Source organism: Podarcis raffonei, chromosome 12 (genome assembly GCF_027172205.1).
Source record: "Podarcis raffonei isolate rPodRaf1 chromosome 12, rPodRaf1.pri, whole genome shotgun sequence".
Classification (NCBI taxonomy): domain Eukaryota; kingdom Metazoa; phylum Chordata; class Lepidosauria; order Squamata; family Lacertidae; genus Podarcis; species Podarcis raffonei.
In genome coordinates, this window is record NC_070613.1 from 31,733,803 (window position 1) to 31,754,433 (window position 20,631).

The window sequence follows — 20,631 nt, forward strand, 5'->3', positions numbered from 1 at the left end:
ATAGTGTGGGCCTGCATTTGCGATGGAAATATTTTGAAGTTTGATCATATGGAACAAAACAGCCTATTATGTAATGTGCTTATTTTTGGGGTGGGGGTGGGGAAGGCCTCCCTCTGGGTACTGCGAGGACTTGTTTCCATGGACCAGCATCAGTGGGCATTTAATTGGAAAGCTTGCAAATATCAGATAGGCTTAGGATTTAAATATGTGATGTGATTAATTAATATGTTTAATGCCAAATTTGGAAGAAAGAAAGATGTTAAGTGATTAAGTTAATTTTATAAGAACATTAGTTTTGGGAAACTGTTAAAATGATATACATTGAAATTCAACCAGGGGGATATGGGGAAGTCACTTAACAATGTTACAAAGATTGGTTTAAATAGGCTGAGATTTATGCTTGTTTGTGTATTTGTTTGTTTGTTTTAAAAATATTGGAAAATTAATAAAAAAAATTGGGGGGGGGAGCATCAGTGGGCATTTACAGAGGGCCCATAGCCCAGCAGAGGCCCCAGTGGCAACAGCTTCCTGGACTTGTTGCATTGATGAAGCAGCCACAGGCAGGTGTGGCGGGGGTGGACCGTCCCAGGTGTCTCCGTTGAGGGGGGTGAAATTTGGCACGCCACCCACCCATGACTCCAAAGCCTACCCTGAGGCGTCGGGAGAAGGGGGAGCTGTGCCGCATTCCCCCCTTCCCCCTTCGTTTTGACAGCTGAGGGAGGCATGGAAGTCGTGGGCGAGCGGCACACCAAATGTCCGCCATTGATGTCTCCCTCCGCCCCCATGGGTGGCTCACGCCGCCCCCAGCTGCAGGGCGCATGCGCCGCTCTGTGCACCTGAGTGCCTATCCTGCGCCTGGGAGGGCACCCTCTGCGCCCCCCCCTTGGGGGCGCGGGCATACGCTCCGCCTATGGACTTATCCCTGCTTACCTTTTGCCCTGCACTTTCTAGGCAATGGTCTGCACTTTCCTGGTCTACGTCCAAGCACTTTTTTCTTTCTTTCCCTAGAAAAACCCACTCTTTACAGCTGAATCGGAGCAAATGGCAATTTGGGTATTCCTGCCGATTGCAGTTTGTTCCAATTCAAGAGGCAAAGAGGGGTTGCTTGTGGATATCGGCAGAGAAGAGTGCTCAGACACAGACCTGAAAAGCTCAAACCTGTGTCCTTTCTGAGAGAGGGGACCCCCCCTGCAGGGTGTCTGCCTCGCTCAAGGGCCCTCCGAAAACTGGAAATGAGGCTGGTTGCTTCCTGTTCTGTGTTAAGTCTAAGAGAACAAGATAGCACAAATAGTTCATGTGCCAGGTTTTAAATGATCAGATCTGCACTGAATTCAATGGGTGAGATTTAAGAGGGACGGCCGGGCAAATACTAGGATGAACGTTTGTTATTCCTCAGCATTAATCAGGAAAGGAAGCCAACCAAGGCTGCAATAAGCCTCATGACACTTTCTTCAGAAGATGCCGGAGGAGTCCAATGGGTTAAATATGCCATCTGAAAGACCAATCTGAGGTTCACATCCTGGGAAAAATCACATTTCCAACAGTGTTGCATTCTCCCCCCCACCCCGTCCCACAGCATATTTATCCTGCAAATTAGTAATGGCAATGCATGCAACAAAAATATGCTTTATCACTTTATGTAAACATTAGCTTTCTTCATGCAAAATGCCTACAAAACTGTGGCAATAAATTATTCTAATAGCATCGTTTTACATTAGCTCAGTCACAGAAACTGTTATTCCAGATTCCATGATTATGCAGTAGAGAACATTTTAAAACCCTTGAAAGGTTTCCAGCGTACATATTCCAAATCCCTGCTAATTTGATTTTGTAAGGATTTAACTAAAAGAAGCTTATTCTTTGCTGCAGTTCCTTGTTCTCTTAATGATGGAAGAGAAGAGCCCAGTTTTGGGAGGCGGTCCCATCAGTATTGGAGCTTGGTTCTTGTGGGTGATTTTTATCTGGTGAGAGAGAAAAGAATTATTACCTAATCAAAAGATGTGATAGCAATAGATCACAAAAAATGATTAAGTTTCCTTATTAGTTACACATCCAACAGCAATTTTATTATAATTGTTCTTATTCTTGCTCACAATCTAGTTCTATTATACATTCTAGTTCACAAATAATGTTTGTTACTTTAAAAGAAGCAATTGAACAATGCTATGTTAAAAAAATAGGGGAGGTGAATGAATGAATGAATTTTGAGACCATTGCCTAGGCAATTATCGGTGTATGGAAAAAAATCACACTCATGGTTGGGCAGAATCTCAGTTATCAGACATAATTCTAATAATACAAATTAACATCATAAGGTGTTGTAAAAAACCATTTTCTTTTTTTTAGAATATATATATATATATATATATATATATATATATATATATATATATATATACATATATATACCTGAATTATATTTATCTGCACAGTTGTAACTGATTATTGATCTGATTGACATAGTTTTTTTATTAAAAAATAGTATTAAATACTATTTATCCATTTAATACTTAATTACTAAGGTCTTTAAGTGGTGTACAAGAAACTCAATACAATGAAAATGAAAATAAAAATAATTAAAAAAACCCATAAGTAAGTATAGCTATGTTGGAGGTATTTCTATCAGATCACAATCCTACTATGTAATAGATGTTTATGTGTATTTTGATGAACTGGTTAGAGTGAAAGATTCTGAGCCATTTGAGTTGGGGAAGAGTATGTAAGTGTTAACTTATTTTTAGTTGCTATTTTGTTACTATTGTTTTGTAGATTATAAACGCTATGCTGATTCATTAATCGTAGAATACGACTCATAACTGTGATGTTCAGCATCTTTTTTTAGTTGTTTGTTTGTTAATAGTGTTTTATAGATCGCAGTTGCTTTACTGATGATTTCTTCATTTACATCACATGATATATGCTGCACTTGTTGGGGTTCCATTATGCTATTCTTATTTATTGTTTGCAAGCCGATTTGGGATTCATTTGAATGGAAAGCAGCACAGAATACCAGTCAACCAACTAAAATTATAAAATGTCTTCAGTAGGCCCCAGAAGTTCAACAGGGATTGGGCACATCTGGCCACAGCTGAAGGGAGTTCCATAAATTTGGTCCACAATACTGAACACTTGGCTTTTGGTAGACACAAGCTGTGCATCAAAGCCAATGGGGAATGCTAGCAGTGATTTTCCCGAAGATATCAGGGATCAGACAGGGATATAAGGGACCAGGGGGTTCTGACCCAAGGAAATGTAAATGCTGCAGAAGGCTACATACCTGCTGCTGTGTTCATGGCTACACTGACTAGGGTAACGGGCCCATATTTTATCCTACCTACTGCTGGATATAGGAGATAATTCCCTCCACAGCCTGCGGTTTCTGCCACCCCCTGAATGGCAGCTCTATGAGCAGAAGCCATATCTACTGTGCTTTGCTCTGCCGCTAGATCAGACTGATAATGATTTTTTTGTACACATCACAAATTAAAAATAAGACACTTGATTACAGTAGCATGCCTTATTTATACTTCTCCTAATCGCATTGTTCATTGCTCTTAACGTGAACTTCAATGCTGAATTTCAAAATAACCATTAGGAATTAAAGTCAAAAGCCAACTTACTAAAAAGGTCAAAAATGATGGAGTAGCATTCTAATTTGTTAATTAATTGATAGTAAAATCAAATCAAATATTGAAAGGCCTGTTTAAAACACCATGAAAGACTGCTTTATAGCTACTCATTTTGATTTCTTTGATATAAAACTAGAAATCACCTTAAATGAGACAACCTTAACGTAGATTATGTCTCCAATTTTCTCTAATTCAAGTCTAAATTAGAGAAGACATTTTATGAATGTATGCTATGCTCAAAGCTAATTGAAAGCAATTATCAAAGTGGCATTTTGTCTGTGACTTTAAGATACATTGTAAGATAATAAATGATTCTCATTATGTAATAAAAAGGTCACATCTTGCCTTTGGGCTAGTGACGCTAACAGTTTTTCAAAAGCTATCTGGGACATTTTCTTTAGTGAACTACGACTAATACAAGAACCATCACTTATTAAATATCAGTTGTCATCTGCACAGTATCCACATCACAAATGAGTATTTCTTTCAAAAAGAAACACCGCCTCATTAAAACTGGCAAAAAATATATCTCTTAAAGTGCATACCTGACATTTTCAAGCTAAAATGAATATCCTTCACTTGTCATTCACTAATAGTAATGTGTGTGTGGTGGTGGTGGGGGGAGTATACTGAGAGGACAGGCTCATTAAAATAGGGAACAGCCTGCTTCTTGGGGTGGAAATTTACTTTACAATCAAAAGAGACAGAAATGTAAAAAATTCAACAGGATAAGTGGGTTTTATTTAACTCTTCTAGAATCCTAGCTTACTCTTCCCTATGGTAACATATGTGAAATTGTGTGCATAACTCTACCAGAATTGCTAAAATAAAAAAAGGCTTCAGGCAACATTCATTTGTAATTCCTGCAAATTCAACCAATTAGGCACCCTTTAGAGTATTAGTGGCTACATATTTCCTCACAATATACCAAGCAGAAAGCAGCCACCAAGGTACAGCACATAATGAATTTGGTATTAGAAACTGACACCACCAGCTTCTGGAACCTTAGTGTATCAAAAGTACTAGGTATATTAATAATTCTTCCCATACCAAGGATGAAACTTCTAGGCTCTTGTTCCAAGTTGTGAGCTATTAAGAGATTTGTAACACCCTTAAACTGGAAATGGATTACCTGTCTATATAGCAACAAGAAACTCTAAGGAAAGGAAAGTCAACAGTTCTTACCAGTACAGTCTAAAATAGAAGCCTTTTATGCAACACATTTCAAGGCAGGAGCATCCACACATTACATTCAATGAGTGTACGATTTGTGTACCTAATTACCGTATTTTTTGCTCTATAACACACACCTGACCATAACACGCACATAGTTTTTAGAGGAGGAAAACAAGAAAAAAAAAATTCTGAATGAAACAGTGGATGTATCATTTTTGTGCTTCATGCTGTGGCCACAGACATGTGTTTTGACGGTGAGTTTGGGGTAGCCCAATGCAAAAATCCTGAGAATCCATGTGGATCTGTGCTTTGTAACCAGGTTTTTGCACCATTGTGGCCCCAGGCAACAGTGGGTGCGTGATTTTTTTGGTGCAGGCTGTAGCCATGGACATGCTATGTGATCTGATGGTGAATTTGGGGTGACCCAATGCAAAGATCCTGAGGATCCATGTGGATCCGTGCTTTGTAACCACGTTTTAAGTGGGGAGGGAAGGAAAAACACAGAAGGGACAAAGAGCACGAGAGAGGTGTGCAGCTGGCTAACAATGCAGGAGAGGGGTTTAACGGGAGGGAGGAAAGAAAGAAAGGCAAAAGTTTCCCCCCACCCACCCAAGCTCTCTCTCTCTCTCTCTCTCTCTCTCCCCCCCCCACCTGCATGTTTTCCGGCTGCCTGCGAGTCCCTAGAATGCTGGACACAGCAGCAGCAGCACGGAGAGGTGGCTGTCGGCTGCACTCCTAGACGACTGAACCTGAGCCGGGTGGGCTGGAGCCTGCGCGCAGTGTGACTAGGAAGGAATTAGAAGGAAGGACGCGATCCTTTCCTTTCCCCTCTGCTTGCCAGGAGGGCAGGGGATTTCCCTGCTCTTTGTTGCGTTTGAGCAAACACAGCAACCGAAAACAGAAGAGGGTGGGCAGTAAGACCCCGAGGCAGAATGCAGGAAAGCAGCAGCTTCCTCTCTACAGCTTTCCCTCCTCCGCGTGATCTGATTTTTGTCTGATTTTTGCCTCTGCACTCGGGCCAGTCGGCTCCAGGGACCACACATTCGCTCAATAACATGCACAGACATTTCCCCTTACTTTTTAGGAGAAGAAATGTGAGTGTTATAGAGAGAAAAATACGGTAGTTGAGCTATACAAATCAACTTGCTTATCGCCTGAGCATGGGAGCCCCCCCCCCAAGATCCTCCATCTCTCCAGGATTCAAGTACCAGTTACTGACCTTCATCCAATCCATCACTGTGCTCAGATACCCTTCCAGAGCTTTCACAGCCTCTCCTGATTCAGATGTTATGGCAGGCATAGGCAAACTCGGCCCTCCAGATGTTTTGGGACTACAACTCCCATCATCCCTGACCTGTTAGCTAGGGATGATGGGAGTTGTAGTCCCAAAACATCTGGAGGGCCGAGTTTGCCTATGCCAGTGTTATGGAAAAACAGAGCTGCGTTATCCCTGACCATTGGCCATGCTGGCTAGGGCAGTTGATATCCAATAACATCTGGAAGGCTATAGATTCTCTACTCCTGTTTTAATACATCTGCACCGTAGTTGCTTCTGCCATTAAGCAGAGGTCCCAAGAGGAGCATAGTGGGAAGAGTCCTAATGAGGATCTGTGTCTGCTTTCAGAGCTTAGAAGAAAAAGGAGTAAAAAGCTGACGCTGCCAAAATTACTTTTTCTACCCGCTGTTAAACCCATGGAGATGTATTCTCCCTAGACAGTGTTGAATCTAGGAGTTCCACGAAACACAACAATGCACCAACAGCATCAGATTAAAGCTAATGCTAGAGGTCTTCTTTAAAGGAAGGTTTTGGACCAACTTCCCTGTGAAAGAGGGACAAGGTATGCCTCCCTCTGGAAGGAGTCTCAGAAGCTTAGGCACAGCCAATGGAAAAGGCCTTCTCCCTGCTCTCAGTCCTCCAGGTGACCTGGTCCTAAACAATTTAGGGTTTTAAAGCTCATCACCTTTAAAAGGTGAATTGGTCCCAGAAGAAAAAAAAATTGAAGCCAGCACAGCTTTAATATGCTTTTATATGTGGCTCCTATTAACAATCTGGCCACTGCGTTCTGAACCAACAGCTCCAGGAGTTTGGGATTAGTAGTAGACTTAAATATAGACCAAACATACAAATCACATCAGCGTATCTTGCTTTGCACTCTGCATAACGTTGGTCTTGCCCTATGAACTGCCTCAATGGTTTTATATATATAAGGCTGTTCTCTTAAAACAATTTCTCAGCAATAGCATTCCACCCACTGAAATTAAATCTAATTAGTTTGGCATTAATTAAGCTCTAATAATATACTCTAGTATCACTCCTAAGTAGTGTGATCCGTTTCCCCTTCACACAGGTAAATTGGAAAACATGGTAGTGTCATCATAATTTTTAAACACACTGAGAAAATGACAGAGCTGCAAAATTAAAATAAATGATTAATGACATTTTTTCATGTTTTATACTAATAGGTATTGCTGAGGTTTTAAATTAATAAAGCTGTCAACCTCAGGGTTGTTACAGGATCCAGCACAGAACCAAAATGGAAATTATGTATTCCACAGACACCTACAGATGACACTTTGGAATATTTTAAATTTTAATTAGTAGGTGCAATTGTTTCACCCCTCCCCCCACCTTTAAACCACTACAAATTAATTGGCAATTAGTCACAACTAATTCTTTTCTTAACAATCTGAACGGGAGAGGTAGGTGCATTACATCTCAGCATAGTTGTCTAAGGTGCAGAAAGCACACATGCAGTAAATTGCATTGTCAATTATATGAAGGGGGAGGGGAGGAAGAACCTGTTGTGAAATTAAAAAAAAAAATTATGCATAGGTAAACAAAAATAATGTATGCACTGTGCGGTGCGGGACGACGACAACACAAAAATAATACCCAACCACATCAGCCCTCAAATGTATGCAGATTAGAGAAGTTCCTACCTAAAGAAGATAGACAAGTTTGAATATTAACAGGTGTTGGGCTGAAAAATGTCCTCTGGTTTCTCAGCAGTTTTTCTTCCTCTGTGAAGCAAGCTTCCATTTTTGGCCTACTTCTCAGGGTACTGCAGAATTTCAGCCACTGGGAGATTTTGAGATTATTCTATGACTACAAAGCACCGTGTGTGTGTGTGTGTGTGTGTGTGTGTGTGTGTGTTTCCCCTTACAGGTAAACATTCCTCCAGTGCTCTCTGCAGCCTTCCTGGCTACCCATTCTTCCTGATATGAAAAAGCCCCATGGGAGGAATTATGTCACAGAATCATAGAATTAGAAGGTACCCCAAGGGTCATCTAGTCCAACCCTCTGCAATGCAGGAATCTCAGCTAAAGATTGGTCAAGCATGTCTTATTTTTGAGAAACCCATGCTGGGTCTAAATAACCACAGCATCCTTTTCTAAATGCTCACAGACAGACTGATGAATTATCTATTTTAGGATCTTCTCTGGTATCGATGTCAAGATCACTGGTCGGTAGTTATCTGGGTCTTCCTTTCCCTCTTTTGCCGGCCTCCAGTCTGTAGGGACCTCACCTGTTCTCCAAGTATTCTCAAAGATAATAGACAAAGGTTCTAAAATTACATTTGCAAGCTCCTTTAGTACCCTTGGATGCAGCTCATCAGGCCCTGGAGATTTGAATTCCTTTAAAGTAGCTAGGTGTTCCTAGCTGCAGCTCCCTCCTTACATCACTTCTTCTGTCATCACCAGGTTGGGCATCACTTTGCTTTTGGGTGAAGACAGAGGCAAAGTAAGTGTTGAGTAGTTCTGCCCTTTCTCTGTCACCCAATAGGATTTCTCCATGTTCCCCACGCAGATGACCTACAACTTACTTGTTCTTCCTCTTATTTTTGACATAGCTGAAGTGACCTTTTTAAAAATTATTTTTAACCTCTCTTGCAAGCCTCAGCTCATTCTGAGCTTTAGCCAGCCTGAGTTCCTCCTGCAGTTGTTGGCTACTCGTTTATACTCCTCCTTTGTGATTTCCCCTTTCTTCCATTTCTTATACATGGCCTTCTTAACTCTCAGCTCATCTGTAACTGGTTTCCTTAGATGCCTCCCACTTTTCTTTCTTGTTGGTATTGTCTGCATTTGGGCCTTCAATATTTCTCCTTTTAGAAACTCCCATCCTTCTTGGGCTCCCTTCTCAGTGAGTATGTATTTCTCCCTGGGCTTTGACTGAAGTGTGAGCATCCGGGAGGGCTGTAGAGTGCAGATGACTGGTGAGATGATTTGTTGAAGGAAAGGAGGTACTACATTTCCAAAAAGCTACTGAAGAAGGGTTGTGGCCACAGCCAAAGCTTCCAAGCTGCCATATGACACCAATGAAACTTTCACCACAGTCAGCAGCACAAGACATTAAAATGAGGGTGGATGGGAGTCAAGAAGTAGCCCCATCATATAACCGCCCTCCTCAAAATGGTTACCTACAATTTGCCATTGGTGAATGGGGTGAAGTATTCATTTTGGTCCACCTAAACCATATGATTTTTTTCCATATGTGCTTCTAATATGCTCACCAGTGTAAGCGTTTTTTGTATATACTCAGCAAGCTTCATCTCCTCCCAGGTGATTTCCAAGCAAAGTACTTAAAAATAAATAAAATTAAAGCCCTTAACACTATGGAAACAGGGTGCTAGAAGTATCCTCTGTGTCCAGGTGAAACCCAGCAGCTGAAATAGTCTTTAGAGGCCCTTCTTTGTCTGCTCCTACCTGCAGAGATTAGGTGGGTGGCTAATGGAGAAAGGGTATTTTCTGTGGTTGCACCCAAACAATGGAAATCCCCCCCCAAGGGAAACTGTCCAGTCGTTCTGGCATGATATAGGTGGAAAGACAATGGGAGAACCTCAGCGCAAAAAGGGGGGTATTCCCGGCTGTGAAACGCCTCAGGATCCTGCCGAAGCAGCACCAGGTCACTCCACAATTAAGATATTAAAACATAAGCTAAGCTTCCCAGGAATATGACTTGATATCAGAATAAGATCAGAATAAGAAAAGAGGGAAGCAAGGGATCTATTGTTTATGCCAAAAAACAGAAGCACGAGGAAGGAAAAAGGAGGTCCACCTCAGTGCGGCTTTTTAAAACTGTGGCTAAAGAACTTTATGAAAAGAAATTAATAATAAAGAAATTAAAGCATACCAAACAGCCGAAGCAATTCTGTTATTAGCAATGTTGGCCGTGGTAATTTTAATAATGATGGTGACGATGATGATACAAAGAAGTCAGGTACAGTATAATATATGGAATAGCTATAAGGCTGTAATCCTGCATCTTGTTACCTGAAATAAGCCTCACTGAACTCAATGGGTCTGGCTTTCAAGTAGACATGTATAGGATTACTCTGTGAGGTATCTAAACCACTTCCCCCATTTCTTCCCAAGTAAGCACACTAAGAAAGAGAAGCATCTCCTCCCATTTTCCTCTGCGCTATAATTAAATTTCCTCAATTATTTAATTAGTGCCTGTTGAAGTCTTTCCAGTGCTTTGAATGGGTCTGCATAAAATCAATAAAAAGGTTGATGGGCCAGAAATATTCAACTTATTTGAACATATTCTTGTTAGAAAGAGCAAAACCAAAAACATATGTATAGTGAGTTCATACATAAGGAAGTAATGCATATATGGGTGGGTGTGGGGGGAGAGAGGGAGCGAGGAAGGGAGATATACTGAAATCTGTGTGTAAGACTGCAGGATCGCATCCAAGTTCTTTAATGAAATAATCTAGGGTTGGTTACACTACAAGACTGAGGAAATAATGCAATACTTCATTTTGTACAATATTACAGACTGTCATTGTGATACTTATATTTTTATGTTTTATTACATATACTTATCAAGACACACTTACTGTACAAGGTGTTTGCATCCATGGCTCCCCATCAATCTGCATAGGCAGAGACTTGCTTGTCCTAGAGCAAAACAGTTACAGGAAGTACAGTGTCTTAAGAAAATACAGTGTATATTCTAAACAGACAGCATGTCCCCATATTCCACCCAGAGGCACTCTAAGGTCTGTATGTGACATGGGGAGAATTGGCCATCTGATTGTTTCATCAGGTCTCCATACTGTAAGCTGGCATACCCTTGAAAGCATTCCAGAAGTGAGCTAAAAACATACGTTGGGCTCACCACTTCCAGACATGATGAGATAATCATCTGACCCACTTTGCTACTTAAGCTGATTTTACTATATCAAAAGTGAGTCAGAATGGCCTGGGTGTCGTACAAGGAAAACCCAAATCAAATTAAGACTGCTGAAATTGTGGATGGAAATTCATGACATACTTCATGCAGTAAAACATGGACAATAACAATTTATTATGTATCGTAAATTATGACTAGTAGATTATTGACCTAGGAGGATATCCAAGTAGTTGATATTTTATTACGATTTATGTCCAAATACTTGTTAGTTCACCCAAATGCAAAGCTCCAAATGTTAATAACATCATAATGGAAAAAATTGGGCACAGGAATGTTTTTGCTACTAATATTTTGGGGCTCTTAGAAAAAACTGCTTAAAGAAGGAGGAAGAGGAGGGGGGACCTTTTCTTTTTGGTTTCTCCTCTCTCACCCCACCACCCTTTTTATATGCTGTTTCCTCCACTCCTAATCAGATGGGCATTCAAGCCCCATGAAGCATGCTCAGTCCTCATTGGGTTCCTTCCCTGAACATTTGTTTATAAAAAGGTAAAGGGACCCCTGACCGTTAGGTCCAGTCGTGGCTGACTCTGGGGTTGCGGCACTCATTTTGCTTTATTGACCGAAGGAGCCAGTGTACAGCTTCTGGGTCATGTGGCCAGCATGACTAAGCCGCTTCTGGCAAACCAGAGCAGCACACGGAAACGCCGTTTGCCTTCCCGCCGGAGCGGTACCTATTTATCTACTTGCACTTGGACGTGCTTTCAAACTGCTAGGTTGGCAGGAGCAGGGACCGAGCAACGGGAGCTCACCCAGTCACGGGGATTTGAACTGCCGACCTTCTGATCGGCAAGTCCTAGGCTCTGTGGTTTAACCCACAGCGTCACCTGCATCCCGAACATTTGTTTATACTTGGTACAAAATGTGGGTCCTTGCCCAAGGCTGTTGATATCTCCATTGCTGTGCATGGATGAGGCCATTTTATCTATATAAGGATATAAGGAGAATGTGTTTGCTAATATTAAACAATGGCACAGAAGCAAAATGCAGTGTTTAGTCCACTGGAAAAGTAAATGCAAATGGTCTGAGAAATGGTTTTATACCACCAGAGTTTCTGAAGATTTATGCTAGGTAGTGGTCTGAATATCCCCCCTGCCATGTTCCAAGTGACAATCTAGACAGGACAATTATGCAAGGATGGAATGAATGAACTGTGCTTCCAATATATAAGAAAAGTGAGAAGACTGACCCAACAAATTACAGGCTGATTTCTTTGTTGTCAGGAGTGAGCAAATTATTATTATGCTAACAATGAAGGATTTGGCTGAGCCAACAAGCATACTGGCCCAGAAGCAAATAGGGTTTCCAAGAGGGAAATCCAACCATTGCTTCCTAATTTCCAGTGGTGAATGGAATGATGTCCATTCACAGCCATTTTGCATTAAGCCACACCCTGCGCCCCGTAGTAGCTACTTATGACTAGTGCCCCCATCAAAATGTGCCCACTGGTCCAAAGAAGTTGGTGATCCCTGCTTTAATATTGTTCTGTCCAACCAGTAAATTCACAACCCTACTTTTGCAGAGGAAAATGTAGTTCCTACCTGATGATAACAGATGAGCATTGAGCAAGACGTCTCCCAGCACTTTTCAGCCCAGTGTATATTTGACCCATCTCCATGGCTCCCTCCAGACCAACCACTTCCATCAGCTGATCACTCAGATCTGAAAACAAAAGCACAACACTTAGAACAGAGGAAGAAGCCATGGAGGATAAGCATCGCTGCTGCCCAGAACACCAGCTGCTCGTCTCGTTCTTCCCCTCTCACCAGCGATCCCTAAAAATGTGCAATTGAAAACATTGTTTTGTATTACTAATGTTGCAGGAAAGAGAGAATGTTTCTAGGTTTCAGAGACTGTATGTTTTTTGTAATCTCATGCTCAGGCCCCTGCATTGAGTAAAAGTTCTTACATACTCTCAAGCTCTTTAATATATGTAAAACTAAAATTATTAATGTCTTTATGCACTATCCACAAGATAATGGCTCCCTGTTCTTATAAATCTCTCCCAAAACATGGTGGGCTACTGGCTCCATGTTCTTTTTTTTTTTTAAAAAAATGATATTTTATTAGATTTTAACAGAAAAAAGGTTACAGAACAATAGACAAAAAAGTAAAAAAACACAAAAAAGATACAAAAACCAAAATTTAACATAAAAAAGTAAAAAGAAAAAAAAATCCCTCCTTTCAGTTTCTTACCATTCATTTACTTATTTTCCTGACTTCCTCTCACCTCCCTTTTTTGTATTCCATTTAGAAGTTGGTTCAGCAAATTCATACCCTCTTATTTTACCCTTATTTATTTACCCTCATATGTTGTCACTTCAGATTTTCATCTAATATCAATCCATTCTTACAAGTTCTTATTTTACCTTATTACTAGAACTGCTTCATTTCATTTCAACATCATTACCATTTAAAAATTTTACAGTTCAATTTACCATTAATTTCTTTAACCTTATCTTACCTTCTAAACCTTAAAGTTTTAGAATTTAAACCATATTTAAGCTTAACTCCTTCAAACCTTTCTGCTAAAGCCAATTAATTCCTTTCCAGCACATTTTAGTATTTCATTAGTATTACACTAATTCCAAAAGTAAAATAGTTTATAAAAAAGAGATTCTCATTCTGGATTTATCCAACGTCCCTTCTTCCTGGTTTCGGATAATGTCCGTCCTTCCACCATTGTGTTCTATCCATCAATCGGGTGTTCTAATATCAGAGGCTCTCAAGTCCCTTCTGTGCCCCCTCTGCAGGTTTTCTTGTTCCTGTTTAAACTTGCTCGCATCCCTGTCCCTTGTTGGATTCTTGCATATTTTCTTCCCTTTCTCCTTGGGGAGTGAATCTCCGGAGAGCTCCATACAGAAATATTCTCCATTTTCTTTTATCAGATTGTCCCATTCCCCGATAATCCACTCCCCAATATTTGATTTGTAATCCAAAAAGTAGTTGTTCCAAAAATGATCATCAACTTGTTTCACAGTCCCACCAGAGCTAATGACTTCCTTAACTCCAAAGTTTAACAGATGTTCTCCAAGTTCAATCTTCCAACGTTGCAGCTTTTGGTCATGCGGGATTTTGAGTCTCTGTATCTTTTGAGGTGCAATCGCAACCTCTTCCTTCTTCCTCTGCCCTTGGACTTGCCTTGTTGAACCAGTTTCCTGTATTGGCTGTTGTGAGATTTCTTTGACTTCGTTTCCTGTTAGTTCATCTTTAGTAGCTGGAGCAGATATAAGATCCAACTTTTGGTTCATCAAGATCACTTTCTCATCCAACTGCTGCAGCACAGCATTTATTTTGCCAAGGGCAGCAGGTAAGGCTTCCTCCCTATTCATTTTCTGTCAAGGTCAAATAGCTGGTCCCACGGTCTGATTTTCACAGATGTTATATCTTCCCCGTAAATTGCAACAAACACACTGGCTAGCTCCCTCTAGGGGATACAATTACTATTTAACATCCATCTTTAAAGTGTATCCAACAAAGGGAAATTTACTTTCGATTTTCAGATTCTTTGTTTCCTTTCAATATAATGCAAACAAGCAGAAAGCAGCATTAGAATTATTTTATTTCTCTTTTAGTTCTGTCTGTCAGTAGTTTCCCGTTTTCAATTAATAATCATCACCGACAATTTCTGTCCTGACATTCCGTCCCCAGGTTTGGGACGATGGGAACTTGTATTCTTTCACTCTCTTTGCAGGATTAAAAGGTCAAAATTTCTTCCCCCCTTTTCTCCTGCTGTCAAGGGGTTTTTTTTATAGTTATAGATGCAGGAAATTTCAATCTTAAAATCAATTTTTCCGGCTTTTTAGCTTATAAGATATTTGCTTCGGTCTATTTACAAAAAACGAGAGGCGGACTTCCTGTTTACACCTTCCCGCTTCGGTGCCAAATTCAAGGTTGTTCCTTTGATCAAAGGGGGAATTCCTTTGATCTCCCGATCTTTCAATTGTCCTACTCACGGGTTGTTGTTTAAAAGCCGAATTGTCACAGGAAAGAGGACAGCGCTCTCCGACATCAGCTGTGCAGCGTCGCTCCGCAGAAGTAGCGATTGACTCACAGCACCGCACCAGCACCCCGTCTCACTCCGGAGCCCTTTGCAGGGTTCCTTTGCTGATGGGGGGGGGCGCAAAAGGTGCCTGCCGAGTCCCACGGTCGCAGGCTTCACCGCCTGCGGTTTTCAAGAGGGTCCCCACTTCGCTGCAGCGGTAGGACCCGATTTCTGCGGGGCTTTCTCCCTCCAGATTAGAGGGAATCCGCCATTGTCGGTGGCGCCGCCTCCGGAAGTCCTACTGGCTCCATGTTCTTATGGCCTCCTCTGGAAAGAAAACTCTCTTGCCCTTCCCCCCTCTATGATGGAAACAGCTGTGTTCACATTGTTCTGCAGAGTTGTCAATTGTATGGTTAAAAAATAATAAAAAAGGTAAAGGTGCTATTTTTCAATTTTTGTCAAAAAGCAGCTATGAAAGACAGGATCATTATTTTTGCTAAGTGGAGACACAAGCTTGTGACAATATCAGATCTTAATAACTTCTTGCCACAATTTTATGCCACATTGTTTCTTAGTAAGACCAGGGTGGAAGAACGATCCATTGTCACATGTGTGATTCTTTTATATTTTGTCTTGGAACATTGAAACATGTCAACTGAAAGGGAAAACCCCTGAAAAACTAAATCCGAAAGCAGCTTTTAGAAAAGCTATTTCCAGCGATCATAAGAAACCATAAGAGAGAGAAAATATGTTCAGACTTTTCAAAATAGGTGTAAAGTTTAAATATTAATACAATACCCTAGGCTGGGAAACTGCCTGAAGTGGAAGTAAGAGAAAAACAGTCATTTTTGGCTGAATACTACTGTCTTAATGTCAGTTTTCCAATGAGGATCTGAAGTCAGAATAAACCACAGTTTCAGATTCTGGTTAGCAAACTGACATTAAACCACAGTTCCTCATTTGAAATGTAATGGAATTGTAGTTTAAGCCAGGTGTGGAGAATCTTTGGCCCTCCTGATGTTGTTGAACTACAACTCCCATCACTGCCAACAAGCACGACCAATGCCCAGGAATTATAAGAGTTGAAGTTCATCCACATCTGGAGGGCTCAAAGTTCTTGACACCTGTTTCAAAGAGACCAAGATTAAAGTGCCGAATTTGCAAGGGAAGGAGATATGGGGTGGCAGAGAGTGTAGGCCTGCAATTTATTGTTGCATTAATACATTATGGTTTATTAAAGCACAATCGCTACATCCAAAATGGGCCCAAAATGTTGATGCATTGGATGACGAAGGCACTAGCCTCTGGGAACTCATGCAACCTTGCAGCCTTTTCCACAAAAAGAGTAGATGATGAGCCCAACATTAGGCTGGTAATGGTAAAAAAGGTAAAGGACCCCTGGATGGTTAAGTCCAGTCAAAGGCGACTATGGGGTTGCGGCACTCATCTCGCTTTCAGGCCGAGGGAGCCGGCCTTTGTCCACAGACAGCTTTCCAGGTCATGTGGCCAGCATAACTAAACCACTACTAGCGCAATGGAACACTGTGACAGAAACCAGAGTGCACGGAAATGCAATGGAATGATCACAGTACACTATAATGTATGTGGTCTTATGGTCCAGTCCTATGCATGTTTGCTCAAAAGCAAGTCCCACTGAATTCTGTGGGATTAGCTCCCAAGCATGCATAGTATTGCAGCTGTACATTGCAATGTCAAATACGTTTATTCTGGATGAAGTCCCACTGAGTGCAAGTAGACTTACGAATGCAGTCTGACAGTATGATCATTTAAGGTGCTCTTTGTCTATTTTGGTAACTAACACACACACACACACACACACAGAGAGAGAGAGAGAGAGAGAGAGAGATATGCTCTCACAGAATTTGAAAAGTATTAACTTTATCTTTTTAAAAAAGCAAGTAGACATCATTGATTACTCAAATTTGTTGCCAGGAACAGATGGACAAGGAGCAGGAACATTTTACTTCAGTTCTAGATGCCTAAATACCCCTGCTTCATAGATTAGTTGTTAATATCAATTTTAATGGGAAATGTTATTTCCAGGAATGATAGAACAAACATCAACCACACATGTCACACAAGTGCGAATTTGGGGTTACTGCGCTTAGTCAAGTACATATATAAGTCATACAAACATATGACATGTAAATACTAATACACTTTCTTATATCTTTAATGTGTGAAAGATCTATGCTAGTTCAGTGGCAGTATTTCTCTTCCTCCAACCCTGCAGTGCTAGTGGGATCTGGTTAAAGTTCACTGTGTGACTGATGAATGGAAATCAGTAGACCTAAAGAACTTGGAACTTCTTCTGAACAAGCACTATCCACTCTTTAATGAGGTCATTAGCACAGCAATGGAAGAACTTACCAAAACTGCAAATTAAATATGCCTCGAACCTTCTCAGGACCAAGTTGTGCACATAGAAACAGAGTTCCATGCGCTAATTGCACCCAGAATTTATTCCCATATGCAGATCTCTCTCTCTCTCTCTCTCTCTCTCTCCCTCCTTCTCTCTCTCTCTCTCTCTCTCTCTCTCTCTCTCTTGCAGTTCCTACTGCACAGGTCCAAAGAGATTGGCATTCCCATTAGATTTTATTGCACTGACCACTTGCTTGCGAGAGTGGGAGAGTAGTAAGCCAAGCCCACTTTCCCCCAACAGCTGATTCGTGCTTTCCAAACTGAGCACTGTTTTGCGACTCCTCCCATGCCCCCTATATCCATGCCACACTCCTCAACGGCTCTGTTCCTCACTCTCCCCAAGTGCATTTGCCTAGCATCCTTGAACTATGATGTTCAAGGTTGCTTGCCTTGATGGAGAGAAGTGTGGGTCGGCAAAACCTCTGACTTTTATACAGCTGAAATACAACCTACTGTACAAACGTAAGAATCACAGTCATTGTTCCTCGCACTTATGCCTCTAGCCCTGCCCAACACTGGCACACACACAAACATTCCTTGGCGAGAAGGTTGCCCATTAAGAATCGTAGCCTTTGGGCCGAAAAAGGTTCCCCAATCCTGGTTTAGACTATAAACTTCCCTGTCTTAAGAGAGTGGGGCAAGATTAGGCAATATAATCAGTTCCAGAAAAGGAGGGAGAGACTGATATATACAGATATATCTGTATGTGTTTAGAGGGTCATAACCTTCCCCAAAACTATTGCATATCTTCTTTTTGCTGAGATTTTAAAAAAGGTATTTTCATTTTAAAAAACGTAAAAGACAAAACAAGCAGAGAGCAAAACTTAGCACAACGTACTCCTACAATGTGTGCCCACACTCCATTGTTAGTGTAAGTCCAGAGGCAATGGCTTAATACAGACACCCACTGAGTATTATCTTATGATGGCCTTGCATCCTTGAGAGACTGTTGGCTTTACGCTGAACTTTGCCCACGACATGAAGACTTTCACTTGTTTTCTGTGCGAATGACCTATCAGACTGTGTGGGAATGTTTGCACAGCACCATGCCGCTTCTGCCCTCTTCCACAAACCAAACTACTTCACGCCTCTCTTCAGATTAGCACCGTTGGTAAACAAAGCTAGTTCTCATGAGTGACTGCTGATGTCAGCAGCATGCGAATGGCATGTGGAGAGGGGCATCTGACCCTTTGCCCTCGTTCCCAAAGTGTGGGGATGGGGTGGATTGGGCGGGAGAGAGGATGAAGTCACCAGGGAGATTTCCCTTCCATTTCCTCCCATCAGGCTGTCTGAACAATTAAAGGGACAAAGTGAAATCTAAGCAATGCTGCGTTTGTGAATGCTTGTTCCCTTATTGCACTACCCAAACCAAGATGGTGATAATATACTGAGGAGCCTCGAGAGCTTTTGAGAAGTCTGTGCTACAAGGCAATACCAGGCCATTGCCTCAAACACTACATTTCAACATTTCTCGGTGAATATAAATCAAGGGACATAAACAAGAGCTGGGGTGGAAAGGAACCCAGTAGTGTTATGATTAGAAGTGGTGATTTACACATGGAGGATTGTTCCCCTATAATAAAGCTGTTTTGTAAATATCCAATTTATCTTGGCCATATATAAACACTTGCAGACCTGGCAAGAGATTGAAAGTCTCTATTAGAATTTGGGGTTACTGCACTTAGTCAAGTACATTTACATAAAAAACATCAACGGTTGGTGGTAAATCTCTCCCTGTTGGCAGTTTGTCTTTAGAGAGTTGAGGATACAAGGCTTCCTAAATGTAATTAAAGCATGGTAATCATCACACTGGGGGGAAAAAAGTTTGGGTTCTAGCTAAAATATAGCATGGGCTTTTGAGATCTGGCTTACTGCCAGAGCCCTTGGAAACGTGCTGAGTTGAAGGCTCTCCTATTCACCAGTGTCTGCTTTGAGTGCTGCATTAAAAAAGAAAGAAAGAAAGAAACCCAAAAGCAGCCCAACCAAAACAACACAGTTTTGCAATATGCAGGAAGGTAGAGACGTTTTCATACACAGAGACAGGAACTGCTGCTGCAGCGAGTGCCAAAGGCATGCTTAACGTCAAAGGTTTGTATGCTTTAAGATGAACTATTGCTAACCGTAACAAAATGTCTCAATGCTTGGATATAAAAATAAATGACCAAATGATGTTGCATTGTCAGCGGTCCAATTTCAGAAAGGAAAGTTTTCAAGTCATTTTGCAGGCACTTACACAGTATCTGGTGTAAATGGAGCTGTTTTCCCCGCTCACCCCAAAATAAGGTGAAGGTTGAGTTTGCCACTTGATGACCGCATGACTTGATGCTTACAGAGCTGCTACAGTCACTTGACATTGCCTCATCCTCACTGGTGCACAACACTGTGGGCGGTTCATATGGTGAACCAAGAGACACTGGCTCTTGAGTAACTGACTGATGAGACATCGAGGAGGTGCGTACATGCGTGAATCACCTCTGGGTTGTGAACTGCAACCTGAGATACAACAGCATATGGCACTGTACCAGCACGGCCATGATTAGAGATGTTGGGAGTTGTGGTCCAACAGAACCTGGGGAAGGCACAGTCTCCCTGTTTCTGGATAAGAATTACCAATATGCCTACAATACAGTCAAGGTGTGAATTCAAAAGTGAGATTAAAAGAACTGGCCCATGGGCTGCAGGTTCCTCATCCCCAGTATAATAAGTATTAGTAGATCCTGGAGTCTACGGGAAATGCTTAGTACTGTATTGGTATTTTTCTAATACAAAATGAACTGTAGGGAGTAGGGCTCTGTAAGAGCCCCCACTGTGCTGTCCTGACCTAAACAAAGTCTCTGAAAGACCATATTCCCTCTGAAAGACCATATTCCCTCAAACTTGCCTGGGTTTTCCATAGCTGGCAACCTTCCCTTTTTTTGCGGGAAATTCCCTTATTTCAGTGCCGTTTCCCGCTGCTTCCTGCTGCTATCCCGGATTGTTAGATATCCCGTAGACTATCTCCGGGACAGGTGAGTCTGCTGATCCCGTATTTTCAAATCTGAAAGTTGACAGCTATGGTTTTGAGATGTTTGAGGGACATCCTGCCACCCTCACAGACACCCTCACAGACACCCTTAGGGACGCGGGAGAGAGCCTTCTTGGTGGCTGCTCCCAGACTTTGGCATTCCCTCACTAGTGAAGCTAGCCTGGGTCCCTCCATGTTATTT

The 20,631-nt window shown here is 41.5% G+C and overlaps 1 protein-coding gene across 6 annotated transcripts in view; it reads right to left on the reverse strand.

The window, feature by feature from the left end:
* Positions 1-1,166: 1,166 nt before the first annotated feature.
* Positions 1,167-20,631, reverse strand: part of DGKB (diacylglycerol kinase beta) — a 274,841-nt gene continuing 255,376 nt past the window's right edge. For all 6 annotated transcript variants that reach the window (XM_053409631.1, XM_053409632.1, XM_053409633.1 and 3 more), the window contains 3 exons: positions 12,540-12,660; positions 10,646-10,706; positions 1,167-1,961 (listed from right to left, as the gene is read on the reverse strand). In XM_053409631.1, coding sequence (XP_053265606.1) covers positions 1,854-1,961; positions 10,646-10,706; positions 12,540-12,660 — 290 coding nt within the window. In that variant the 3' untranslated portion in view covers positions 1,167-1,853. The remainder of the gene's footprint in view (positions 1,962-10,645; positions 10,707-12,539; positions 12,661-20,631) is intronic.